Below are 24,812 nucleotides of genomic sequence, written 5' to 3'. Positions count from 1 at the left end.
TATCAGAGAGTCGATTTCCACTGGGGTTTTTTTTTTTTTTTTTTGGCACCTACTCGTGCAGCAGTAAACCATAATTGGTTTCCCTTCCCCTGCAGCAGTAAACTAGATCCAGAACACATAACATGAGCAGCGGTAAACAAGTAGATACAAGCATATGATACTGGTAAATGGCTCGTACATCATATGCAAACAACTGGATTCAAACAGTTACTATTCATGCCCATTATAGGTTCCCTATTAACGGACAAAAAACATTCAATACTAGCTATCATCGCTTCAAAGGAGGGCCCTGTAGTTGAATTTGCCAAAGTAGTAGCTACTAATGCCAAAGTAATATAATTGCTGGCATTATAGGCAAAAACTGCACAACGCAACTATAGTAACAAGTACAATGGACAGCAAATAGTTCAATTACAACAACATTCAACAATAACCAAAATAACAACTAATAAATACAACGTAGTCTCCATATTTGTCTACCACTTGTCCATACTAAACCATACTGATACAACATACTCTACATAGTTACCAAGCACTTCTCCATACTGATACAACAGACTCTACATAGTCACCTAGCACTTGTCCATACAGAAGATAACCACAAGTCCCACGTACAATGTGACTTAGCAAAATCGAGTTTCCGCTTGCCTGCCAAAAATTAAAATACGGTCATTAGTTTCCAAATGCAAAGAACAATAAGAAAATGAAATTTTGAATATATTATATAAAAACAATGAGGGCACTTGCCTAGTTTATAGCAATACCACTTGTCGATGCCCCACGGGAATTGGGACAACTTCTACGGTTATGCCCCTCTTGATGACACACTCCGCATCGTTGCCTCGGTTGAGTCTCCCTCAAGTCCGGATCTTCCCTCCGGCTTCCCCGTTCTCGCCGTACCCCATCCATTTCATTCCTTATTCTTGACTTCACAGGACGACCTATGCCCCGCAACAGCAGTGGGTCAGGCACCCATCGTGGTCCGGAAACGTCCCTCCACTCAGACTCTGACTTTGGTACCACAAAATTATGTGAATATGTGAGAATGGCGTTGTTCAAACTGTAATATGGGTCAATATAGTTGGTCGCATTGAGATGCAGATCTTGAAGAACTTTATTTGCATGTGAACAAAGGATCTTCAAGTTTTGCCACTTTCTGCAACCACATGTTCTAGCAAATATGCGCACTTCATGACTGTGGTTTCCCCCTCCACCTCTATGGTCATTGTACGGGGTAACCACTTGATATACACCCTCTGCATGATTAAATTTCCTCACAGTGTGTCCTGCAATTTTCTGCTCATTTCTGCTATAGATCTCCATTGCATAATCACTCCACAGCTTACCTCGAGAGAGATCAGAAGTAATTTGTTTATGTCGATCGTGGAAATATGCAACAAGTTTGCACCAAGTGAAATGAACCATTGCAGCAATGGGCAAACCGCGGGCACCTTTAAGTACCCCATTAAAGCACTCGGAGATATTGGTTGTCATTGCCCCATAACGTCTTCCACCATCATGTGACTGGGTCCATTTCTCCACATCCTCACTCACTAGATATGTGTATGGCATATAACGTTCAATCCGCGTATCAGTAGGGTCTACACCCCTCAGTAAATTAATCTCGGCCTCCTTAATGGTTTGCATTATGGACTTAAATTTAGCTTCATTACTCGCATATCCAGCTTTCAAGGCCAATGCCTTTAGAATCGGGTTATCAAAGTGTCTGTTGAAGTTGCTAGCAACATGTCGAAGGCAATATTGGTGATATACCTGTTCTCTTTCGTCCTCACGTCTAGGCCACTCTCGAATGGCACATTTGATACCTTTATGTCGGTCAGAAATAATACAAATGCCATCGTTAGGTATGACATGCTCTATGGAAGTCCTGAGACACTCTAAAAACCACCCCCAACTAGCCCCTGACTCCTTGTTCACAACAGCGAAGGCGAGAGGCAAAACCTTTTGGTTAGCATCCGTTGCCATTGCAATCATCAATACCCCTTTGTATTTACCATACAGATGAGTCCCGTCAATACTAATCACTGGCCTGCAATATTGGAATGCAGCAATGCATGGAGCGAATGCCCAATATACATAGCGTAGTAACGCAATACCTTCGTCTGGCCTAGGTATGGTGTGATAGCTGTATTGGGTACCTGAGTCCTCATCCAAGTATGCCAACAACAACTTTCACAACTTTTGGTAAGACTCCTCCCAATCCCCAAATATCTTAGCAATTGCCTTTTGTTTTGCGTCCCATACTTTATAGTAAGAAAGCTCATGATTATACTTAGTACGTATGATCTCCCATAGCTCATCAATACGTGCAGTGTGATTTTTTTGCAATTTTCCCACAATTTCTGATGCAACAAAATGCGAATCCATCATTTTACCATCTCTTTTTAGGCCAAAGGGTATACAAGTGTGTGGACCCACATAAGACGTAACCATCCACATACCATTGAATTTAGTCTTCATGTATGCCCCAACATACCACTTGCAGTTGTCATCAACATATGCGGCGCACAATTTCGTTTTGGTCGACCTCCGGATTATAAAATTTCTATTATCATTTGCTGCGTATATTATCAATGCATGCTTCACCGCATCTTTATTTGCAAAAGTCAACCCTTTAGAAAAATGCATCCCATCTTCCCAAGTAGAGACAAATGGTATCTGAAGACATGAAGGATCAACCATATCTTCCCAAGTATTTGAGTAGAATGACTCAGCAGGAGGTCTGTAGCCAGTGGTCGTATTTCTATTATGCTGGACACCAATATCATCATTTGCATCACCTTCATCATGGTCCTCCATATTTTCCTCTTCAAAATTGGGAACGACTTCATGTTCATCCACATCGTTCTCAAAGTCGCCTTGCTCAATCCTCTCTTCGTACTCATCCACAATCTCAACATTTTCACCATCATTCGCAACATGATCTTCGTCTTCGTCTTCCTCCTCTAAATGTGTCTCTTCACGATAGAGGGTTTCACTAGTATTAGCAACATGATCTTGAGATGGGAGCGTATAACCTCCCATCGTATACCCTTGTGCAGTATACCCTCCCATCGTATACCCTCCCATTGTAGTGCATCCATCATCTAGGGCTGTAAATTGTAAAGCCGTAGTTGTTTCTTGCACCACCTCAGTAGTGTTATCTGCAGGCGCCTCCAAACTTACATACAACTCAGCAGCATTTACTTGGGGCATTTTCTGGATCCTATTAAACATCATCTTTACATGTTTATCTTCTTTGATCGCCATATACCCATAATTTATCCGTTCATGAAGGACTTCTTGTGGGTAACGATAAATAATCTTGATGTCATACCAAGCAGGATTCAATTTCAATTCGTCCATTATTTTCCTCTTCAAATCATTCAACGTCTTCAACTTACGACGGAACATCATGTAGTAGCATTCGATACCCTCCCCTATAAATGGGAATCCGTCAATCCCTTCAGGATTGTGAAGGGGTCCACCGAAGTATACATTTATATCAATATTCTTCAAAGATTGTGAACCTATTAGAGAGCCAAGCCAAGGAAATTTATGTTAGTGACATATTTTATCTCTTTCATTTATGTTCGAATTACAAAACCTTTTCTATCTACTCAAAGTACAAAAATTACAAGGGATCTAAAAGTGTAACAATTGCATATACTCACCCCACATCACATACAAACACACTCAATAATTATAATTTCGTACTCAAACAAATAAAAAAACTAAAAACAAAACTCACCCCCATTACAAATTTTAAACTCAGCTCTAACAAAAATATAAATAAAAATATCATCATTCCAGTGCTACGGAAATTAATGGCATACCCTATTACACTACTATTAATGAAATAACATAGAGCAGGGTTCATCAGACAAAAGAAAAAAGAAAAAAAACACTAATGTGAATATGATCATGATCAATCAAATTAGGCATATCATCTAATTTGAAAATCAAGGCATTAATATACAGTGAAATATACTAGATGTGATATACAAACTCAAATTTTGACTCTGAATCATAAAAATCATACAATAAAAAATCCGTCATGACAGTAAATTTGTTTCGGATCTGCTAATATGTCATCCTTATGTCATCCAGAAAATGGAAAAATGCTAGCTGCTTAATTAGGTGCAACTGGACCGGTGACCCAATTATTTTCATAGCTTTTACTGTATTCAATAATGTCTTTCTCATGGTTGGAATTTCATAAAAGTTGGAGGTTGCACAATTCTTTGAACCTGTTTCTTTTTTCTTTCCTTATGTGTCTATTATTTATATATTTATATAAATATATAGTTGTATAAATATATAAATATAAATATATAGTTGTATAAATATATACATATATTTATATTTATATAAATATATAAATATATAAATATAAATCTATATATTTATATATATATATATATTTATATTTGCATTTAGTTGTGTAAATATATAAATATAAATATATAGTTGTATAAATATATAAATATATTTCTATAAATATATAAATATAAATAAATATAAATAAAAATAAAAATATATATATAAATATTTAAACATATAGTTGTATAAATATAAATATATATACATATTTAAACAACCAACTAATATACATAAGGAGCCCTGCTTGGGCTTCCAGGCCGATTACTCAAAAAAAAAAAAACTAATATTATGAAACAAATATACATATTTAATACAAACAAATATCTTATCAGGAAACAAATATAAATATTTAATACAAACAAATATCTTATTAGGAAACAAATATAAATATTTAATACAAACAAATATTTTATCAAGAAATGGCATGACAAATTCAATGCAAGCAACACTTTTTAAAGCAGCTATATACACTAAACAACCAACTAGATAGTGAGGAGGAGACCCTTACTTGACATGAGGATGAGCAAATATATTGCTGAGATTGTATGAGAGTGAGAGGAGCAATGTTTTGCTGCTGATGTATGAGAGTTTATGAGAGTTGTATGATGTTTTGTGAGAGTTGTTGAGAGAGGTTTTGTGATAGAAGTTGCTGATGGTGTGAGTTGTGTGAGGCAGTCAAAATATTTTCTGAGAGTTGTGTGAGAGGTTGTGTGAGAGTTTTTTATTACTGACCAATCACCCAAAAATAAAACACGGATATGACCAATGCCAAAACAGTGCTAGTCAGAATTTTCTTTATAAGCTTTGCACATTCAAAATAAACACAGTAGGCTGGTCAGATATTCTCTACACGCCCAAAAGAGACCAAAAACAAAACACTGTAGGCTGGTCAGCTTTGCACGTTCAAAATAAAATTTGACATGACCAATCACTACACAGCCCAAAAGAGACCAAAAACAAAACACTACTGGCTGGTCAGCCACTCAAAAACACAGACATGATGGCATAGTCAGATTCTCTGCACGCAAAAGAGACAAAAAACATGGACACGACCAAGACGTGAGTGGGGGGTCTGAATGCGTAAAAATCGAGTCTCAGAGACTCGATTTTACTTTAAGTAAATCGAGTGTCTGAGACTCGATTTCTACGTGGAGTACACGTGGAAATCGAGTCTCAGACACTCGATTTCCGCGTGTAGTCCACGTGGACTTTTGGCATGGAAAACCAGGTAAACCGAGCCTTAGAGGCTCGATTTAGAGGCCCTAAATCGACTCTCTAAGGCTCGAGTTGTTACAATCACAAATTGTTTGCAAACGGGGCCAACTAACTGAATAGTTAGTTTTTTAATGCTAGTTTCCTACAATCTCCTGGGTTATCTATGAGAGTTCAAGTTTTTTAAAATTTTTTTGAGTTAGAAATCGAGTCTCTAAGACTTGATTTCCAGCTAGGCTCCACATGGAAAAAAATCCACATCGAACGTGGTCAATCCATGAAAATCGAGTCTCAAAAACTCGATTTATAGGCCCTAAATCGAGTCTTTAAGACTCGAGATGTTAGAAAAGAAATTAGGTTCAAAACTGAACCTATTAACTAGATAGTTGGGAAATTAATGTTAGTTACCTATTTTTCCCCAGAAAGACCAGAGCTTGATTCAAATCGCTTCTGCTTCTGGTCTGTGAAATTTTGTAGTTTATACAAACAAATACATATCTATTTTCTCAATATATATATATTTTATATATATACATACACTAAGGCAATGTGATCAAAATACAATGGCCATGGACGGTAGTTTCAGTCTTTAATTTTCACTCCAAAGGTTCCTTGATCGTTGCCCAGAGCTTCGGTCTTTCCCGCAGTTTGATTCGCTTGCTAATGAGGTAACTCTCTCTGTCTTTGTTTGGTTGCTGAGAAAATTGCAAACTTTTGCTGCTTTTTTTTTTTTTTTTTTGGGTTGGAGAAATTGTGGGGTTTAGCTAAATTGAGGTTTGGAGACATGTAAAGTTCAAAATTTTGTGTTTTTTTTTGGTTTTGGCTGGAAGAAGATGAATTTTGGATATCTATATGGGATTTTGGTTACTTAGGAATAACTCAAAGAGAGATGGGATTTTGGATATCTATATGGGATTTTGTTGAACTAATTGAAAATTTTAATTTGAATGATTTTTGGACGTCTATATGGGATTTTGGTTACTTAGGAATAACTCAAAGAGAGAGCTAGTTGAACTAATTGAAAATTATAATTTGAATGATTTTTGTTTGTTTGTTTTAGTATTACATTTTTTCCCCATTTGGGCTTGTGCAGAGAGACATTGTGACAGAAGAGGAGGTGGTAAAGGTGCTGGGGGAGGTGTTTCTGCACCCAAATTATACCATTCCTTTGATGGGATGTTTTCGCCCGATAGCCAGAAAGGTAGTTGACAAAGCTGTGGGCTTGCTTTGGCATCTGGGCAAGTCCAATGCGAATGACATGTCAGTGGAGGTCGAAGAAGAGGAAGATTTGAATGAAGTTGTTTCGGTAATTGAGCACTACAATCAAGCTGGGAGGGGTCTTGATCTTCACGAGCTTGCTTGCTTGGCCTTCTGTTGCGCCCTTGACTTGGCTCCTTTTTTATTGGGGTAAGCTGACGTGCTTTTTGTGTAATTCTTTAACCATTGCACCTAATTAAAAATTTCACCCTCCTTTTTATGGCAAAGGCTAACCCTCTAGATGGATCCTAGAGTTTAGATAAGTGAAAAAATGATATAGGTCAGGCAGTGGCTATTTATATCTGGTTGCGTTATGTATGCATTTTGCTACACAATTTCTGAACTGTTTGATATTTGAATGTTTTGGGATGTGCTACAAGGTTGCTCATTGGATATTTGATTTTAGTTTGAGGAATTCTATTTTTATGCTTTTACACTAAATATGTTCTGGTTACTTGGTGCAGGTCTATATTAAAATATTTCGAATTTACTCCCCCTCCTTTTGAGCGCATTTCAAAGGAAGGAAAAAATCCTTGGCTGTGTGGTAAGGTATGTTAATTGAACTTTCTCAGAGGAATCAATGTTGGTATTGTTTTGAGCAGCACATGCCATTAATTTTTGTCTCTCTCTCTCTCTCTCTCAAGAAAAAAAAAAAAATTTCACGGGCAATTTTTTGTTTTTGTTGATGGAAATCAAGATCAATTGATTGAGAACTTGAACTAGAATTGCATTAAAATTAAGAATTAAAGCTGGAATTACAGAGAAACTGGAGAAACAAGTTTCTGTCCAGGTCTGAAACTGAATTATATTCACATCAAAAACTGATCTTACTCTTACATAGCTAGCCTATTTATAATCTTTAACTATTAGGAAATAAAGTAGCTAATAGTTACATAAGTCAAAGCTGTAATTAATGAGCATACATAGCAGATATGAGAAGTCAAAATAAGGGGCTGCTGGCAGTCCTAAGAGGTCAGAAAGTTTGGCTGGCTGGTTGTCAGTCCTAATGGTAGAGGAGGGGTACATGGCAGATATGAGAAGTCAAAATAAGAGGCTGCTGGCAGTCCTAAGAGGCCAGAAAGATTGGCTGGCTAGTTGTCAATCCTAAGGATAGAGGGTGGCTGCATCATACTCCCCTCCATAAAGGAAACTTGCCCTCAATTTTCAGTTGGAAAATAAGGCTTCAAATGCTTCACATTGAAGGCATTAGAGATGTTTAAGTGAGGGGGTAGTTGGACTGTGTAGGCATTGTCATTGATTTTAGTCAATACTTTGCATGGACCTACTTTCCTTGCTCCCAACTTGGAATAGGAGCCATGAGGACACCTTTCTTTAGTCAAAATCACCCATACAAGATCCCCTTCCTTGAAAATTAGTCTCCTTCGGTGAATATCAGCAGCAGCCTTGTAGTTTGCATTGGAATGTTCAATTCTCTCCTTGACTTGTGCATGGACAGATTGCATAAAATCTGTCATTTCTGTTGCTCTTACATTCTCCTTCTTAGAAAGTGGCAAGGGTGCCAAATCTAAGACACTCAAAGGTTTATTCCCATACACAACTTCAAAAGGAGATGTGTTAATAGTCCGATTAAGAGAAGAGTTGTAAGCAAATTCAGCCAAGGGAAGGATACTTTCCCAATTTCTAGGATTTTCTCCAATCAAGCATCTCAAGAGATTTCCAAGACTTCGGTTGACAACTTCAGTTTGACCATCCGTTTGAGGGTGGAAAGAAGTGCTAAAACTCAATTCAGTTCCTATCTTGCGCCATAGAGTTCGCCAAAAATGAGCAAGAAATTTAGCATCCTTGTCGGAAACAATAGATAGGGGTACACCATGAAGCTTGTAGACTTCTTTGAAAAATAAAGCAGCCACATTGGAAGCATCCGAAGTCTTCTTGCATGGGATAAAGTGAGCCATCTTGGAGAAACGATCCACTACCACCATGATTGAATCACTCTTTCGTTGTGTAGGTGGAAGGCCAAGAACAAAATCCATACTAATATATTCCCATGGTTTATTAGGCACTGGAAGGGGTAAATACAGACCTGCATTAGTGGCTGTACCCTTTCCTTTTTGACAAACTTGGCACCTTTGAACATGCCGCTCAACATCTTTAGTCATTCCCGGCCAAAAGTAGTCTTGTTTAAGGAATTCTAGGGTCTTTGATTTGCCAAAATGCCCCAAATTATGTTGTTCAACAATCATCAACTCCCTTAGAGAACATTTAGGCACACATAATTTCAGTCCTTTGAAAAGAAATCCATCCTTCAACCAAAAGTCAGACTTGGTAGGTTGCTGTCCCTGCTCAATTGTTGGTATAAATCACCAAAATGTGGGTCATCTTGGTAATTCTCCTTGAAAACTTCAAAACCAGCAACCTTAGCTTGCATTTCCACCAAGAAATTAGTCCTCCTACTCAACCCATCAGCCACTTTGTTGAGAATTCCTGACTGATGTTTCAATAAGAAAGTGAATTGCTGCAAAAGGCTTACCCACTTAGCATATCTCTTGTTCACATTAGATTGGCTATTGAGATATTTCAAAGCCTCATGATCGGTGTGTAGAATAAACTCCTTGTAGGCCAAATAGTAACTCCAATGCTTGATGGCTTGAACAATAGCATAGAATTCCTTGTCATAGGTAGAATACCTAAGTTTTGCTTCATTCAACTTCTCACTAAAGAATGCTATGGGCTGCCCTTCTTGGCTAAGGACACCCCCAATTCCCACTCCTGATGCATCACAATTGAGCTCAAATATCTTGTCAAAATTGGGCAAGGCAAGGATAGGAGCTTCGGTTAACTTCCTCTTCAAAAGTTGGAAGCTTTCTTGGGCTTCATCAGTCCAAACAAAGGACTTTTGTTTGAGACAATTGGTGAGAGGTGCTGCAATGGTGCTAAAATTGCTAATAAACCTTCTATAAAAGGTAGCAAGACCATGGAAACTCCTCACCTCATGCACACTAGAATGTGTAGGCCAATCAACAATAGCCTTAACCTGGTTTTCATCCATGAACACTCCTTTGGAAGACACAACATACCCCAAGAACACCACTTGATCCATCCCAAAGCTACACTTTTTCATGTTACCATAAAACTTTTCTCTCCTCAAAATGTCAAGCACAAGCTGTAAATGCACCAAGTGATCCTCCAAACAGCGGCTATACACCAAAATATCATCAAAATACACCACAACACAAACCCCCAATAGTGGTTGCAACATTTGTGTCATCACCCTCATGAAAGTGCTAGGTGCATTTGTCAAACCAAATGGCATAACATGCCATTCAAATAACCCATGATGTGTCTTGAAGGCCGTCTTCCATTCATCTCCTGGGCGAATTCTAATTTGATGATACCCACTTTGCAAATCAATCTTGGAAAACACCTTTGCACCCGCCAAGCAATCTAGCATGTCATCCAATCTAGGAATTGGAAAACGATACTTGATTGTGATCTTGTTGATAGCTCTACTATCCACACACATCCTCCAAGAGCCATCCTTCTTAGGAGTCAAGAGAGCGGGTACCGCACAAGGGCTAATACTAGCCCGAATGTAGCCTCTATCAAGAAGCTCTTGAACCTGTTTTTGCAATTCTTCCTTCTCCTTTGGAGCCATACGATATGCTGCCTTGTTTGGAAGGGGTGCACCCGGTACCAAATCAATGGCATGTTGAATGTCTCGCATAGGAGGCAAGTTAGGAGGTAACTCATGGGGAAAAACATCACCATATTGCTGTAATAACTCAGTGACAGCACTAGGAACATCAGTTCCAGCCACTGTGTTGACTGGAATTAATGCGAAAATGTAGCCACTATCTTGACTTTCTTGAATGAAGCTTTTAGAAGTGAGTAAAGAGGTTGTAGAGGATTTAGAAGTCACCTTTTCCTTCATTGGCAGCAAAGTAAATTGCTGATTGTCTTTGCTTAAGGTATAGGTGTTCTTCTTCCCATCATGCATCGTTTGGTGATCATATTGCCAAGGTCTTCCAAGAAGGATATGGCATGCATCCATTGGTACTACATCACACCAAACTTCATCAAAATATTTCTTCCGGATAGAAAATGGCACCAAGCAACGCTTCGTTACTTTCACCTCATTGCCCTTCTTGAACCAAGAAAGTTTGTAGGGATGTGGGTGATCTTGAGTGGCAAGCCTCAACTTATCAACCACCTATTCTTGAATTTATAAAAGACGAACAAGCTAAAATTTCAATTCAAAATTATAATTTTGATTATATCTGTGCAGGTTGTTACAGATGCTGAAGTTTTTCGAAGAAAACCTATGATATTACGCGACAAGGTTTGTTCGATTTTTTACCGTACTCTACCAAGGCTAGCGCTTGAAAAGGTAGCAGCACACCTATTCTCGATTTAACATGGACGAGCCACCCCAACTTATGTCCTCTGCCTACAGCTTCACATGTGGTCTGATTTTCCTCTCGTTTTCAATTGCAAAACTTTGTTCCTCTTGTTTTGGGTTTGTTTTTGATTTTGTTTTTTTGGAAAGAATGGGGAGTTGTTTGATTTTGTGGGTGTTTTGCCCAAGAAAATTTATGGGTTTATGGGTTGCTGGAGATTGGGTTGGTTACTGTGTTTATGGGATTGTTTCTTGGTTTTATTTATGGTTTGGTTTGTTGGATTTGTTTTTTGTTTTTATGGATTTGATGAAGATTGGATTTGGGGTTTGTTAGAGATTGGTTTGGATGCTTCTTGGACTTCGAAAGAACATGGAGAATATTTTCAATTAATATTTTCTTCTTTTTATTATAAGAAATAATATGTTTATAATATTTTTACAATAAATTTTAAGTGATAAGTTGTTACTGGTTGTTATAGCTATGGCAAAAAATTAATCTTAATATTAGTTGTTACTGGTCAGTATTTACAATATGTCTTCAATGCACTCGGTTTGCAATATCAGATCTTTTTGTTAATGGTTTGACGGGAAGGATCTAATAGAATCGATTTAGGAGCAAAATCAATTTAGGCCATAATATAAGGACTAAAAAGTCATATACGAGGAAAAAAAAAAAAAAAACAGGATGGATCTGTAATTAAATTATGACAATTTGAGCGTGTAATGTAACTCATTAACTGTTCTCACGTGTGTGACCGGCTTCACCTAAACAACTTTTCATTTGACATCGGCGTAGCTGGAAAAAAAGAAAAGAAAGCGTAGCAGCAGATATTCTGTGATTGATGTAATGGATGGACAGAGAAGGAATCCGTAATAACCCATATAGATACCTCTCACTCTCTCTGCTATATTGCAATATAGCTTGATAGGCCTTTCTACTAGGCTTCTCTTTATGCAGTACTTTTGGGTCCAAAGCCCAACATGACCTTTCTCTGACTCCCTAACCCTACCCAGGTGACTTAGCAAGTGAACAAGTTCCACGCGCCTGATATTCCAACATCCAATGGGATCCATAGGGAAAACAACAGGCGTGTGTGATGAAAAGCGTGGAAGTAGGTTTGGACTGACAGGTATTGGGAAGAAAAAAAAAAAAAAAAACAGGGGTTGTATTGAAGGGAAAGCCTGGGAGGGTGTGTGGAAGGTGGAGTTGGAGTCTCTCTTTTGCAGGGCTCGAGGCAAAACCTCGGTATGTGCGTCGCTAGAGAGCTGGTGGGAACTAGATCTGCGCTGTCATACAATACCATTCACCATGTTATCAATATCCATTCTCACCTATTATTTCTAAAAAAATAAATCCATTCTCATCATCCTTTCTTAACCTGGTGTGCTACGTGTCCCTTCTTGTTCACACTTTTTTTTGAAAAATTCTAAAATTATTTTTATAATTTTTTTAATTTTCAAGAAAATATTTTTAAAAATAAAAAATTTAATATATATTTTAAGAGTACACATTTAACCAAACTCTTATCTTAATGTGTGTCGCTAGAGAGCTGGTGGGAACTAAATCCGCGCTGTCATACAATCATTCACTATGTTATCAATGTCCATTCTCACCTACTTCTCAAAAAAAAAAAAAAAAAAAAAAAATCCATTCTCACCACCCTTTCGTAACCTGGTGTGCTACGTGCCCCTTCTTGTTCACACTTTTTTTTTTTTGGGGAAATTCTAAAGCTATTTTTATAGTTTTTTTAATTTTCAAAAAAATATTTCTAAAAATAGAAAACTTAGAGAGAGTTTGGATACGGCGTTTTGCCTTCTTTTTTTTTTTTTTTTTTGGGGCACGCGTTTTAACCCCAATGCGGTTACTGTTTATGTACTGTATATAAACAGTAACCGTAACTTTTGACCAGTCTTACATAAACAGTGCATCCGTGCACTGTTTATGGACCCACAAATTTCATTTTTTATCAATTTTTTCATTAAAAATGGGTCTCACAGTACTATTTATATATTTAAAAATTATTTTGCTACAGTATTTTCAGTTTTTAGTTTTCAATTTCAACAAAATAAGTTCTATTCAAACAGACCCTTAATGTATGTTCTAAAGACACATATTTAACCGGACTCTTTTTTTAATGGATTAAAAAAAGATTTGTTAACCATACTTAAAAAAAGGACAAAAAAAAAATGCTAGAAAAAAGTAAAAAAAAACACCTAAAAAGTTGAAAATTTGACATGAAGGTGAATAAAGACAAACTTTTGTCAGAAAAAATACATAAATATTACAGTTAACGGGCGCCAAATGAATTCAAAATTTTCAAAAAAGAATTGTATAATTTACCAAAAAAGAATTCAAAATTTTCAATAAAAAATTGTATAATTTCATAAAATTTGTGTAGAGTAACGTTTTGTCTATAGTATTTAAAAAAAAAAAAAAAACTAAGTAACATATTGTTATCAATTATAAAATAATAATTTTACTAATAAATTTGAGTTAAAACTAACAAAAATATACTATTAATATTTACTGTAAAAATACCGTAAACATATCATCAGCATATCACTATGTTGCTTTTTACTTTTTGAATGTGTTGTGTACGTATTACCGTAAAAATTTTGGGGATAGAAGAGGAAATAATTAGAGGGGACATAACCTCTGCGAGTCTTTTGGGTTAATATTGCAAAATTTGAACTTAATTTGCGTTATAGGTACTGTTTGAACTTAATTGAGGAATTGAGGAAAGAGAAAGAATTTTGGCAACAGTGTTGCCGAAATTCAACAAAAGTAGGAGAGAGAAAGAGAAAAAGTTGGAGAGAGAAACAAGAGGAATTTCGGCAACGCTGTTACAGAAATTCTTTTGCCCAAATTCCTGCCCGGTCCTGTGTAAAAAAGCAATTGTGGCAATGCCATTGCCGAAATAGGGAAAAAAAAGAAATTTTTTTTTTGGTAATTGTGGCAATGGCATTGCCGAAAATGGGGGAAAAAAATTGAATGGAATTATGGCAATGTCATTACCGAAAATGAGAGGAAAAAAAAAAATGTTGTTGCCGAAATCTGGGAAGAAATTTAAAAAAAAAAGTGTTACGTTCACAATATTTTTATAATATTTTCACAACAAATCACAGGTGATTAGTTATTATTAGTTCAAATTTGATTTTAACACTGAGATTACTTTTTTAATCTAATAATAACAACCTGCCACTTAAAATTTGTTGTAAAAATATTATAAAAATTGTGTGTACCTATCATTTCTTAAAAAAAAAATAAAAAAATAATAGAATTGTGGCAATAGGATTGCCGAAATAGGTGTAGAAAATTTTCACCTATTTCGGTAATGCCATTGCCGAAAATGTGAGGAAAAAAAAAAAAAGGAGAAGAATTGTGGCAATGGGAATTTCGGCAATCCCATTGCCACAATTCTTCTCTATTTCTTTTTATTTTATTTTATTTTATTTTATTTTATTTTATTTTTTTTTAGAATTGTGGCAATGGGAATTTCGGCAATCCCATTGCCACAATTCTTCTCTCTTTCTTTTTTTATTATTTTTTTTTTTAGAATTGTGGCAATGGGAATTTCGGCAATCCCTTTTTCACAATTTTTTTTTTTTTTTTTTTTTTTTTTAGAATTGTGGCAATGGGATTGCCGACATAGGTGAGAATTTTCTACACCTATTTCGGCAATCCCTTGCCACAATTCTATTATTAATTTATTTATTTTAAGAAATGATAAGTACACAAAATTTTTACAACAAATTTTAAGTGGCAGGTTGTTATTATTAGATTAAAAAAGTAATCTCAGTATTAAAATCAAATTTGAACTAATAATAACTAATCACCTGTGATTTGTTGTGAAAGTATTATAAAAATATTGTGAACGTAACACTTTTTTTAAAAATTTCTTCCCAGATTTCGACAACAACATTTTTTTTTTTTCCTCTCATTTTCGGTAATGACATTGCCATAATTCCATTCAATTTTTTTCCCCTATTTTCGGCAATGCCATTGCCACAATTACCAAAAAAAAAATTTCTTTTTTTCCCTATTTCGGCAATGGCATTGCCACAATTGCTTTTTTACACAGGACCGGGCAGGAATTTGGGCAGAGGAATTTCGGTAACAGCGTTGCCGAAATTCCTCTTGTTTCTCTCTCCAACCTTTTTTCTTTCTCTCTCTTACTTTTGTTGAATTTCGGCAACACTGTTACCGAAATTCTTTCTCTTTCCTCAATTCCCCAATTAAGTTCAAACAGTACCTATAACGCAAATTAAGTTCAGATTTTGCAATATTAACCCAAAAGACTCTAACCTCTGCTGCACAGGTGAGGGTGAGATGTATTCCTTATTCTTTATAAATTTATCCCAAATTTTCCACTTGTAATGAGTATCTCTATATTTGTTCACAATATTTAGGGGGTGTTTGGTTTGTGTTTCCAAACAACAATTTTTAGTTTTTAAACAGCATTTCACGTATTTTCATGCACTTTTTCACCCACACGTATTTCTATAAATATTTTCAAACAACAATTTTCAATTTTTAAACACATATACCAAACGGACCCAAATAACCTAAAATCCAAGTTAACCAATCCCTTCTTAAGATATTTAGGTTCCGTTTAGTAGAGTTGTTAAATAACTTATTTTCAGTTTTTAAACAATATTATACACATTTTCATTAACGCGTATTTCAAAAAATTACATACAATATTACTCAAACTCCTTTACTAAACGGTCCTTAGAAGTCAATTTCATCACAACTTTGGGTTTATACAATTTCCATGAAACTCCATCTAATGCCATCGTCTTTTAGATTTTTTTTTTTTTCTTTTTTCTGGAGAAACTATCATCTTTTGAATTAGAGACTACATCCTTTTACAAAAGTTTATTATTAATGAGCTTGTACTTGCATTAATCAATTTTGTCACAAGAAATGTAAATACTCTAAAGAAGAGAGCACAGCAGTAATATAGAAGCATAAACAATGATAAAATAGATGATAAATAATAAAATAGCAAAATAGATATATTCAAAATAAGTTAAAACAGAATATGAAATATGAAAACAGAAACTAATAAAATCTTACTTGAATAAAAACTTTTGTCTTTGATAAAACTTGAAATCAAACATCTATCTTTGATACAATCTTTGAAAATAAAACTGTCTGAAGAGTAACAAGATTACAAAATAAAATTGTCTAAAGAAACTGAAAGATTACAAGGTTCTGTCTGGAAAGAAAGGTTACAAGATTACAAGAGGAGAGGGAGTCTTTCTAAGGGAAAGGGAAGGATTACAAAGTCTCTCGGGAGAGAGCTGTCTTGGAACTATTTGGAACCTAAAAACTAAAGAGAATGAGAACCAAAAAACTGAAGAGAATTTAGAACTTGTCTTCCATCTTCAAAAGTCTTTCTATTTATAGATGGAGTGTATCATAGTAAGTCTTCAAAAGTAACCTAAGTTGGTAAAGTTAACATGTAAAGGACTCGATAGAGAGCAAAAAATCAAAAAAATGTGGTCTCTTTTGGTCTAAGGGGGTGCCTGAGGCTATTTATAGCCCTAGCAAGCTTTTTGAGGCTGTGGCCCTTCAAGGACTACCAACCTCAAAAGCCCTCAAAATGTGTTGTTCTAAAAACCCTTGAAAAAATCTTGACTTCTTGTTTCCGAAAAAGTATGGATCTTGAAAATCCAACGGTCGAATCAAAAGTTATGGCTCTTGAAAGTTTGCAGTGCATCAACCGGTGTGTCATCCTGGTTTTTGTGATATCTCTATCGTTCTAACCTTAATTTTGACCCATGAATAGTCGTTGGAATGAAAATTTGATAATCTCCGCAATAGTGTTGGTTTCAACCCGGCCTAACAGTCGGATCAAAATTAGGATTTTTGGACCCACCCAAGATCGACTTTAGGTCAAACTTGGCCAAAGTTGTCAAAATTCTTCGAGAAACTCGAGTTTGATGTAAAACTATGAAAAACGTTGTTTTATGAGGGTTTTGACCTCATTTGACCTTCAGTCAAACCCAAGACTGACTGGGGGCATTTTAGTCATATTAGCTGAAAAGGGCACTTCGAGTGCCCGGCGCTCAAACAGGTCGCCCCACGTCGTTCTGGAAGCTCTCGCGGATCCATGGAGATAAAATGATATTTTTGGAAATTTTGGATTCCAACACGCAAATCTAGGACAGGCAAAATATGGTATCAACAATAATAACAATATAGACAATTCAAAACACGGAACAATATCAAAATTATAATACCTAATTTCATTATCTTTTCGGGAGTTAATTCCATAATACCTAATTCCATTATCTTTTCAGGAGTTAATTCCAGTAGCTTTTATGTTGGATCCAAGCAAATAATTAATTGAAATTAATCCAAACAAATAATTAATCAACCAAAAACAAAAAATCACATTATCCTAAATAAAAAATATTTAAGATGAAGAATGAAGATTACCCTACTAAGACACAATTTAGAAAAGGAAGGAAAAAGTATCCTGCATATTGACATGAAAAGAGGGTAAAGATACTTTTGTCATTTAAAGAAATCTCTATTCCCCTCTATTCCCCCCCCCCCCCCCCCCAAAAAAAAAAAAAAAACCACTCCCAACACATCAAACTTGGACTTTAATGGCATCTCAATAGAACATTTAAGAAATTAGAAGAAGCAACCTTCTCTTGAGACTTTAATGACATCTCATTAGAACATTTAAGAATCTTCAACCACATCTCACAACAATCCTCACTCGCTGGGCTGGCCACTTATTTGCTTCTTTCCTTTTTTATTTATTTATCATTTTCTCTCCATACAACAAACACTCCTCTCTGTCACTCTCTCATCTCCTTCCACGGTTGCCACTCCATAGCACCACCTCCATCATCATTTTCCGGCACGGATCACCGGAAAACTCCAGAGAAATAAGGTAAGGCTCACTCATCTCTAAAGGAGTTTATTTCAGAACGGTAAGATTCATTATTATTTTCTGTGTTTGTCATTTCAGTTTTCAGTGTGTTTTGTGGTCAGTGGGATGAGGGTAATTTGGGTCATTTTTTGCATTTTCCACGGAAATATTGGTCAAAATCGCTTTTGCGTTTGCAAAAGCTCGAGAAATCTGTCCGCATGTTGTAGATGAACTCTTTGCATTTCAAAACGCAGCTTTTTTGAAAAAGCATGTTATGAAAAAAATTATATATAATAATTTAAATTTTTTTATTTATCTACCCTTAAAAAAAAAATTAGGAACACCCTCAAACATTTTTTTATGCCAAACAAATGTTGAACTAAAATCTTTAAAAAAAAAAATTGTAACAGAGAGAGTATGTGAGAAAATGATTATGAAATAAGAAATATCTCTTAATTTGGGCGAGGAGCCGAACTAGGCTTTGGAGGAAACAGAGAGAGAGAGGAAACTTTAGCTCTGCCGCTGCTTCTTCAGAGTGAGAGAGATTTGAGCAATTTCTTTAGACTTTTTAGATAAGCAGAGGAGAGTGAAAATTTAAAAAGTTTGAGCAATGCTTTTAAAAAGTTTGGTATAAATGTGGATGGGTATCCGTTGATGGTTAGGTGGGAGACGTAGTCCACTTTACTTTTTTTTTTTTTTTAATGAGAAATACGTTTGTGATATGACTTCCGTGAGTTTAAGTGGTGAATCTAATGCAAAGAATCTGAATTATTATTTTTTGATTGGATTATTGGCACTTCGTACACCGGTAACGGTATTGCAATATTCAAAACATGGATAATATATTTTTATAATAAATACAATTTTTTAGAAGAAATATTTAGATGTGAAATTATATTAACATAGATAAATATTTTTAAATTAAATAATAGTTTTGTTAAAAATACTGAAAATTATATATGATTATAAAACTTAAAAACCATAACTTTTAGGTTAATTTCTTTTTCTTACTCTAAAAAAATCATAATTTATTTTTCTTTTAATTTGAGTTAAATTTAACATGAAAATACTTCTAAATTTTTATATCTTTTTTTAGTAAATATCAGTAGTTATATTTTTATTTATTTAATCTCAATATTTTTTATAATTAATTATTTATTAAATTATTTATGATGTAGTGGTTTGACCACCTGTCGGATTTCAATATGATCAAAAAACCGGTAACCAATCTATTTTTCAGTTCTTTCACCGGACCAGTTTTTAAATCCATGGTGGGGTGGATTTTGTGTGGAGGGGGGGGGGGGGTGGGGCATGGGACTGGAGTGAGATATTTAAATTGAGGAAAGTAAATGCACTTGGTGTGTAAGTGCAACAAATAAACAGTAATTTAATTAATTAATAATTAATTGAAAGAAACATCTAATAAATAATTTAATTAATTAATTTATTATAAAAAATAAATAAATTAAATTATCTCATGTTAACAATAATTAATAATTTTATAATTAATAAAACATCATAGTAACAGATTATAGTTTATAAAAGATAAATAAATTAAAGAAATAACTAAATAATAATAATTAATAATTTTATTAATTTTTTAAATTAATTTATAATTTATTATTAATTTTTTATTAGAATTATGAACAAATATTTAATAAAAAAATCACATATTCAAAAATATTAAAAAAATTCCTGAGTCACTGATTTATTTATTTTTGTTATTTTTTGTTAGAATTATAGACAAATATTTAATAAAAAAAAATCATATATTCAAGATCATTGAGAAAAAAATCCTGAGTCACTGATTTATTTATTTCTGAAAGCTAAAAACAAACGGGCACGTTATTCTGCTTTGGCTTTGCTTTTGCTTTTGCTTTTGCTTTTTGTTGTTCTATTCGGAGATGTTGAGACGTGGACATTTACAAGAAGATATATTGAACTAGTAGCTTTTCACTCCTTTGTTGCTGAAACGAGTAGCTTTTAATTATTCTGATTACAATAACTCATTATTCTGATTACAATATCATTTATCCTGATTACTATCTCATTTATTTTATTCCTTATTTATAAATTTCCATACTTACTCGCAAAAAACATTCTCTAACTACCCTGCTTCATCTGCTCCTTTCTTATTTTTTGTTAATTAATATCATCTTATGCATTCCAAAATATGTTAACTACCAACTTTCTTATTATTAAAATCTCGATTACTACACTTCAATTTACGCTATGATCATGTTATTAGACAGAGCTAATATTCTATTTTTGTGTCTAGCAAAATATGGATAATGGTAAACGACCCCAGATGGAAGAAGCCGATTTGACTAATCCGGAAATCTTGAAATATTATTTTTTGTTGTGCAATGAAATATTCCCAGACGCCAAAAAAATGGGTATACAGGAGTTTAAATGTATTAAGAAGGAACTGAATGAGAGATTTAACTTGGATTTTAGGATAGTAGATGTTGTGAACAAATATAGAGATATTTATTACAAGTGGCAAATTTGGGAAAATTTTGTTAATAATAAGGAATTCGTCTTAGCCCACGCCTGTACAGCGGACGTATCATGGCTGCAAAGTAAGTCCGAGGTAAGTATCAATTCCTTCCAGTTGAGAGAGTCAAGAGTGTTGCTTTTATTCCAGTTCTAGCGGACGTATAATTTCTAACTGTTGTATGTTTTCTATTAATTCATATAGGAATGTCTTGATACAATTTCTGTAGACAAAGAAGGTCAGCCAAGTATAGGCCTCTTGAAATTTGTATTTGGAAGCTCAGCAAATGGTAGCAAAGGAAGTGATTCTTTGAAGCCAACGGCAACAGTACATGAGCATGTTGGGGACTCTTCAAGGGACTTGGAATTCCATGAGCCAAAAACCAACTCCTCCAATGAAATCAGTTTAGATGACCGCCACAATATTTCTGAAAGTAGCAAATGTGTAAGATTAGGCTACTGTCCAAAGAGAATAAAAATGAATGGTAGTTGTTGGACACGGACTGCTTTAGAGGATGACGTGTTTCAGGTGAGAAAAACATTGAGGTTGGTCTCAAAAACTTGTGGCTTGATGTCAAATAAACATTTCTATTTGTTCACGGGGAGATTATTGATGAATCCACGTGAAAGATCGTGGTTTTATTTTGTCGAGCCCTCATTGCGTTTGAGATATCTAGAAAAACAGTTTAAAAAGTTTAGTGCAGACAGAGTGATACCAGAGCCGACCCAACCGACCGGCGCCGACCCGACCGTACCGCCTCTGGCACCAACCGACTGAGCCGAGGTCAGCGATCGGAAGGAGAATTAGAAAACACAACACACTCACCTTCACAGCTCAATGCTCAATGCGCATATTATACTGTCCACTACTTTTCCTCATTTTCTTCAAGTAATATAGTGGCAAAAAGTAGAGAGTTTTCTGTACTTTTTAAACAATGTTTTTGCACCCCTCTTGTTCAGGCGAAAGGAGTTTTCCATGTAAAAAGTGTGTGCTATCGGCATCATTGTTTTTCATTAGCCTATTATCACGCCAACAGCAACTTACCAACCTTCCATTGATGCATTAACAAAATACATGGACAGTCCATCACCTTAAATCTAGTGCCTTTTAAAGCTTGCAGTTTTCTATATAAAAAAAATTGATGCGGCCCACAACAGAAAGTAAAATAAAAAGCCGGGTGTGTAAAAGGGAAAAATGAGTCAAACAGGGGTAATGAGCTAGACCAATAAATAAAAATATAGAATAAATAAATAAGACATTTTTTCTAAAGAAAATAACATAGGAGTGAGTTGTGTGAAAGTGATTCTAATATTATGCAGATAGATTTGGCGACAAAAAGCCGGGTGGTGCGATGGAGGTGGTGGCTACAAGGAGAACTCGGCAACAACTAGGATTTATAGAACAAGAAACCAAAGAGAGACAAATTTTAAGAGAAGAGAAGGGCCACACAGGCATGAACCGTCATTAGAGTTTCATCATAATTACAGGTTTCATCTTACATTAGAACCAATTTAGCTTTTAATAATTAAAATTAGAGAAATGTTTAAAGTTGAACATGTTAACATTTGGTTTAAAACAATCCTGTGCATCGCACGAGTTAGCGACTAGTTATATGCGTGTGTGTGTGTAATAATTTTAGCAATTTTAGTAGTTTGTTTAAAGTGGCAAATTCTTATTGGTTCACATTTGGCACATCACTTACATTAATAGCAACTAGCTTGTAACCCCATACACATGTAAGGATACACTTAAAAGATTTATAATAAGATGCATAATATAATTCCTATATATAAAATTTAATACTATTGATAGTCAATTTTATATTTTGTTAACTCTTTAAAAAAATTTGTAAAGATATTATTAGGTATAAAGTGTAAATTGTCCATTTTTTTAAACAAATTATTGTGAAGCACTTTTTTTTTTTTTTTTTTTTTTACGATTTATTTATTCTAGACTCTTTAGTTTTTATATTTAATAACTCACTTGGATGAATATTTATGATGTCGTCCCACATTAAATTCTAAAATTAAGAATTAAAACTCTTTAAGAATAAATAATTTAGGACACACGGTGTAAAATTGGAACTTTAATTTGAAATTCTAATTTGATTTTCTCTCAGTTTCACCTATTATTATATACTAGTGTTTATCCCGCGCAATGTGTGGGATCATTTTATGATAGTAAAATAGGAAAGGGGGTGGATCATGTCCCGTTCGTGAGGAATGAATATAGACCTTTGTAGATTTCGTTCTCCATACTCTATCCATTCAATAGATGGTTAATTCAATTTCACAACTCCTACTAAACCATACTAACTATAAAAGAAAAAAAAATCCTATTGAAGTCTAAACATATATGCATTTTTTTAACACATGGCATACATACTAACAAAAAAACTACACAAAACATATTGTTTATAAACCAAATTATTAGCTGTATGTTAATGGACAAAGAAAATGCTAATTTTGAGATTTTGCTGAGAAATTATATATGAACACTTTCAGTTTCTATTCAAATGCATGTTCAGTTACAAAAATGATTTCTTAATTCTTTACTATAAGTGGCTAAAGTAAGATTCTACCAAAAATAAGCACAGATATTGAAGAAAGAATCTTGTGCTCAATCTGAGCTCCAAATCACAGTGGTTTCCCCCTTTAAGCCATAGTGGTTCGTACTTCTCTTTACACAGTTCCTAGAGTTGCTTACCATGGGAGCAATCAACAACTTCATATGAAGTCCCCTACAAAAGGATATAAAAGAGTCACACTACAAAAAAATTAATTTATACCAGCTTGTGGTAGCATTTTCACTTATTTCAAAAAACTCCCTTGGTGGGAAGTAAACAATCTACTTGTGATTATAAATGCTTACTTATAAATGAATGCCCTAAGAGAGGAAAGACCATGGCTCATTAACCTTAGAGCACCCACAGCAGGTGTGGTAAATGTGCCAAATGCCAAATATTTGGCACATTTACCACACCAAGCACAAAAATTATGGTTTATGAGATGTGCTAAATCTCAAAATTTATACCACATAGCTACAGTACCGTTGCAAATTTGCAACGGTACGGACTAATGTGGTATAAATTTTTATTGTTTTATATTCGTTTTCTCTCTCCTCTCACTTCATTTTTTTTCTTTTCTCTTCTCTCTCACTCTCCGGTTCCCTCTCTTCTCCCTCAAACCCCCAATCCTCTTCTCTCAAACCTCACTCTGTCTCTCTGTCGAACTCCCTGTTTCTCTCGGCGCCGTCGCCCTGCTCGACCTCGGCGCCTTCGTGCTCACCAAGACACTGACTTTCGCCGCCGCGTTCTCCGCCTTCCGATCCCGTGGCTCATCGCTCTCGCTTTTTTCTTTGCCCAGTCCATCGCGCTCGCTTTCTTCATCGCGCTCGCTTTCAACACGATCGGGTGGACCGACAGGGCCAAGGCGGCGATCGTGCCTGGGTTGGTGTCGTTGATTGTTGGGGTGATTTGTAATGGGTCCGGCGTGGGGCGGTGGTTGTTTGGGGTGATTTTGTAATGGGTTTGTGTTGTTGATTGTTTGGGTCGTGGTTGTGGCTGGGTGTTGATCAATCAAAGATCTCTCTCTGCCTCCAAACCAAAACAGAGTAAGAAAAACATCCAAAACCTTAAAATTTTTCAATAATGGCAGAGATTAACGGCTGTGGTGGGTTTGTTTTAAATTGTGTTTTGGGTTGTGGAGGAATAGGTGGCTGTGTAGTGGTGGCTGTTGGTTGTTTGCAGTGGCTGTAGATTGTGTTTAATGCGTAGGAAATATTATTTTATTATGTAGGAAATATTATTTTAATGTATAGAATTGTATGATAAAACATCTGATAAATGGGATGTTGTAAAATGGTGTGGTAAAATAATAAAGTAGGTCTTTGATGTTGTAAAATGGCATAATTTTTGCCACATCTGCTGTGGATGCTCTTAGAAGATTTTACAGAAGAAAAAGCTATTAATATTGGATTAGAACAGGACAGGCCCCACTTCCCAAACAACAGAACAGGACCACGAGTATTTCCAGCACAGCAAAATGAAAAAGAAAAGAAAAGAAAAATACAAACAACAGGAACAAAATAACAGCAACCCAAAAAGAAAAAAGAAAAAAAAAACAAAAGGAAGAACAAGAACCCTCAAAAAGAAAAAAGCAAAGAAAGACCTCAATGAAAAAGAAGTTCAATCAAACCCCATATAATTTTTTTT

General features: G+C 35.1%; 3 protein-coding genes across 3 annotated transcripts; 2 read left to right on the top strand and 1 right to left on the bottom strand.

The window, feature by feature from the left end:
- Window positions 1–747: 747 nt before the first annotated feature.
- LOC115972860 lies at window positions 748–1,986 on the bottom strand. Its single transcript, XM_031093095.1, has one exon. The coding sequence runs from the start codon at window positions 1,984–1,986 to the stop codon at window positions 748–750; it is 1,239 nt and encodes a 412-aa protein (XP_030948955.1).
- Window positions 1,987–6,020: 4,034 nt separating this feature from the next.
- Window positions 6,021–11,543, top strand: LOC115972846 (midasin-like). The gene is made up of 4 exons (XM_031093081.1): window positions 6,021–6,263; window positions 6,689–7,002; window positions 7,317–7,401; window positions 11,099–11,543. The coding sequence occupies exons 2-4, from the start codon at window positions 6,767–6,769 to the stop codon at window positions 11,225–11,227; spliced, it is 450 nt and encodes a 149-aa protein (XP_030948941.1). The 5' UTR covers window positions 6,021–6,263; window positions 6,689–6,766; the 3' UTR covers window positions 11,228–11,543.
- An 8,707-nt stretch (window positions 11,544–20,250) lies between these two features.
- LOC115972877 lies at window positions 20,251–21,394 on the top strand. Its single transcript, XM_031093111.1, has 2 exons — window positions 20,251–20,695; window positions 20,804–21,394. The coding sequence occupies exons 1-2, from the start codon at window positions 20,387–20,389 to the stop codon at window positions 21,374–21,376; spliced, it is 882 nt and encodes a 293-aa protein (XP_030948971.1). The 5' UTR covers window positions 20,251–20,386; the 3' UTR covers window positions 21,377–21,394.
- Window positions 21,395–24,812: the final 3,418 nt, after the last annotated feature.

The sequence above is a fragment of the Quercus lobata genome, unplaced genomic scaffold (assembly GCF_001633185.2).
Source record: "Quercus lobata isolate SW786 unplaced genomic scaffold, ValleyOak3.0 Primary Assembly Scq3eQI_107, whole genome shotgun sequence".
Classification (NCBI taxonomy): domain Eukaryota; kingdom Viridiplantae; phylum Streptophyta; class Magnoliopsida; order Fagales; family Fagaceae; genus Quercus; species Quercus lobata.
Note: the sequence above shows the minus strand (reverse complement) of the source record. Positions and strands in the feature narration are given on the sequence as shown.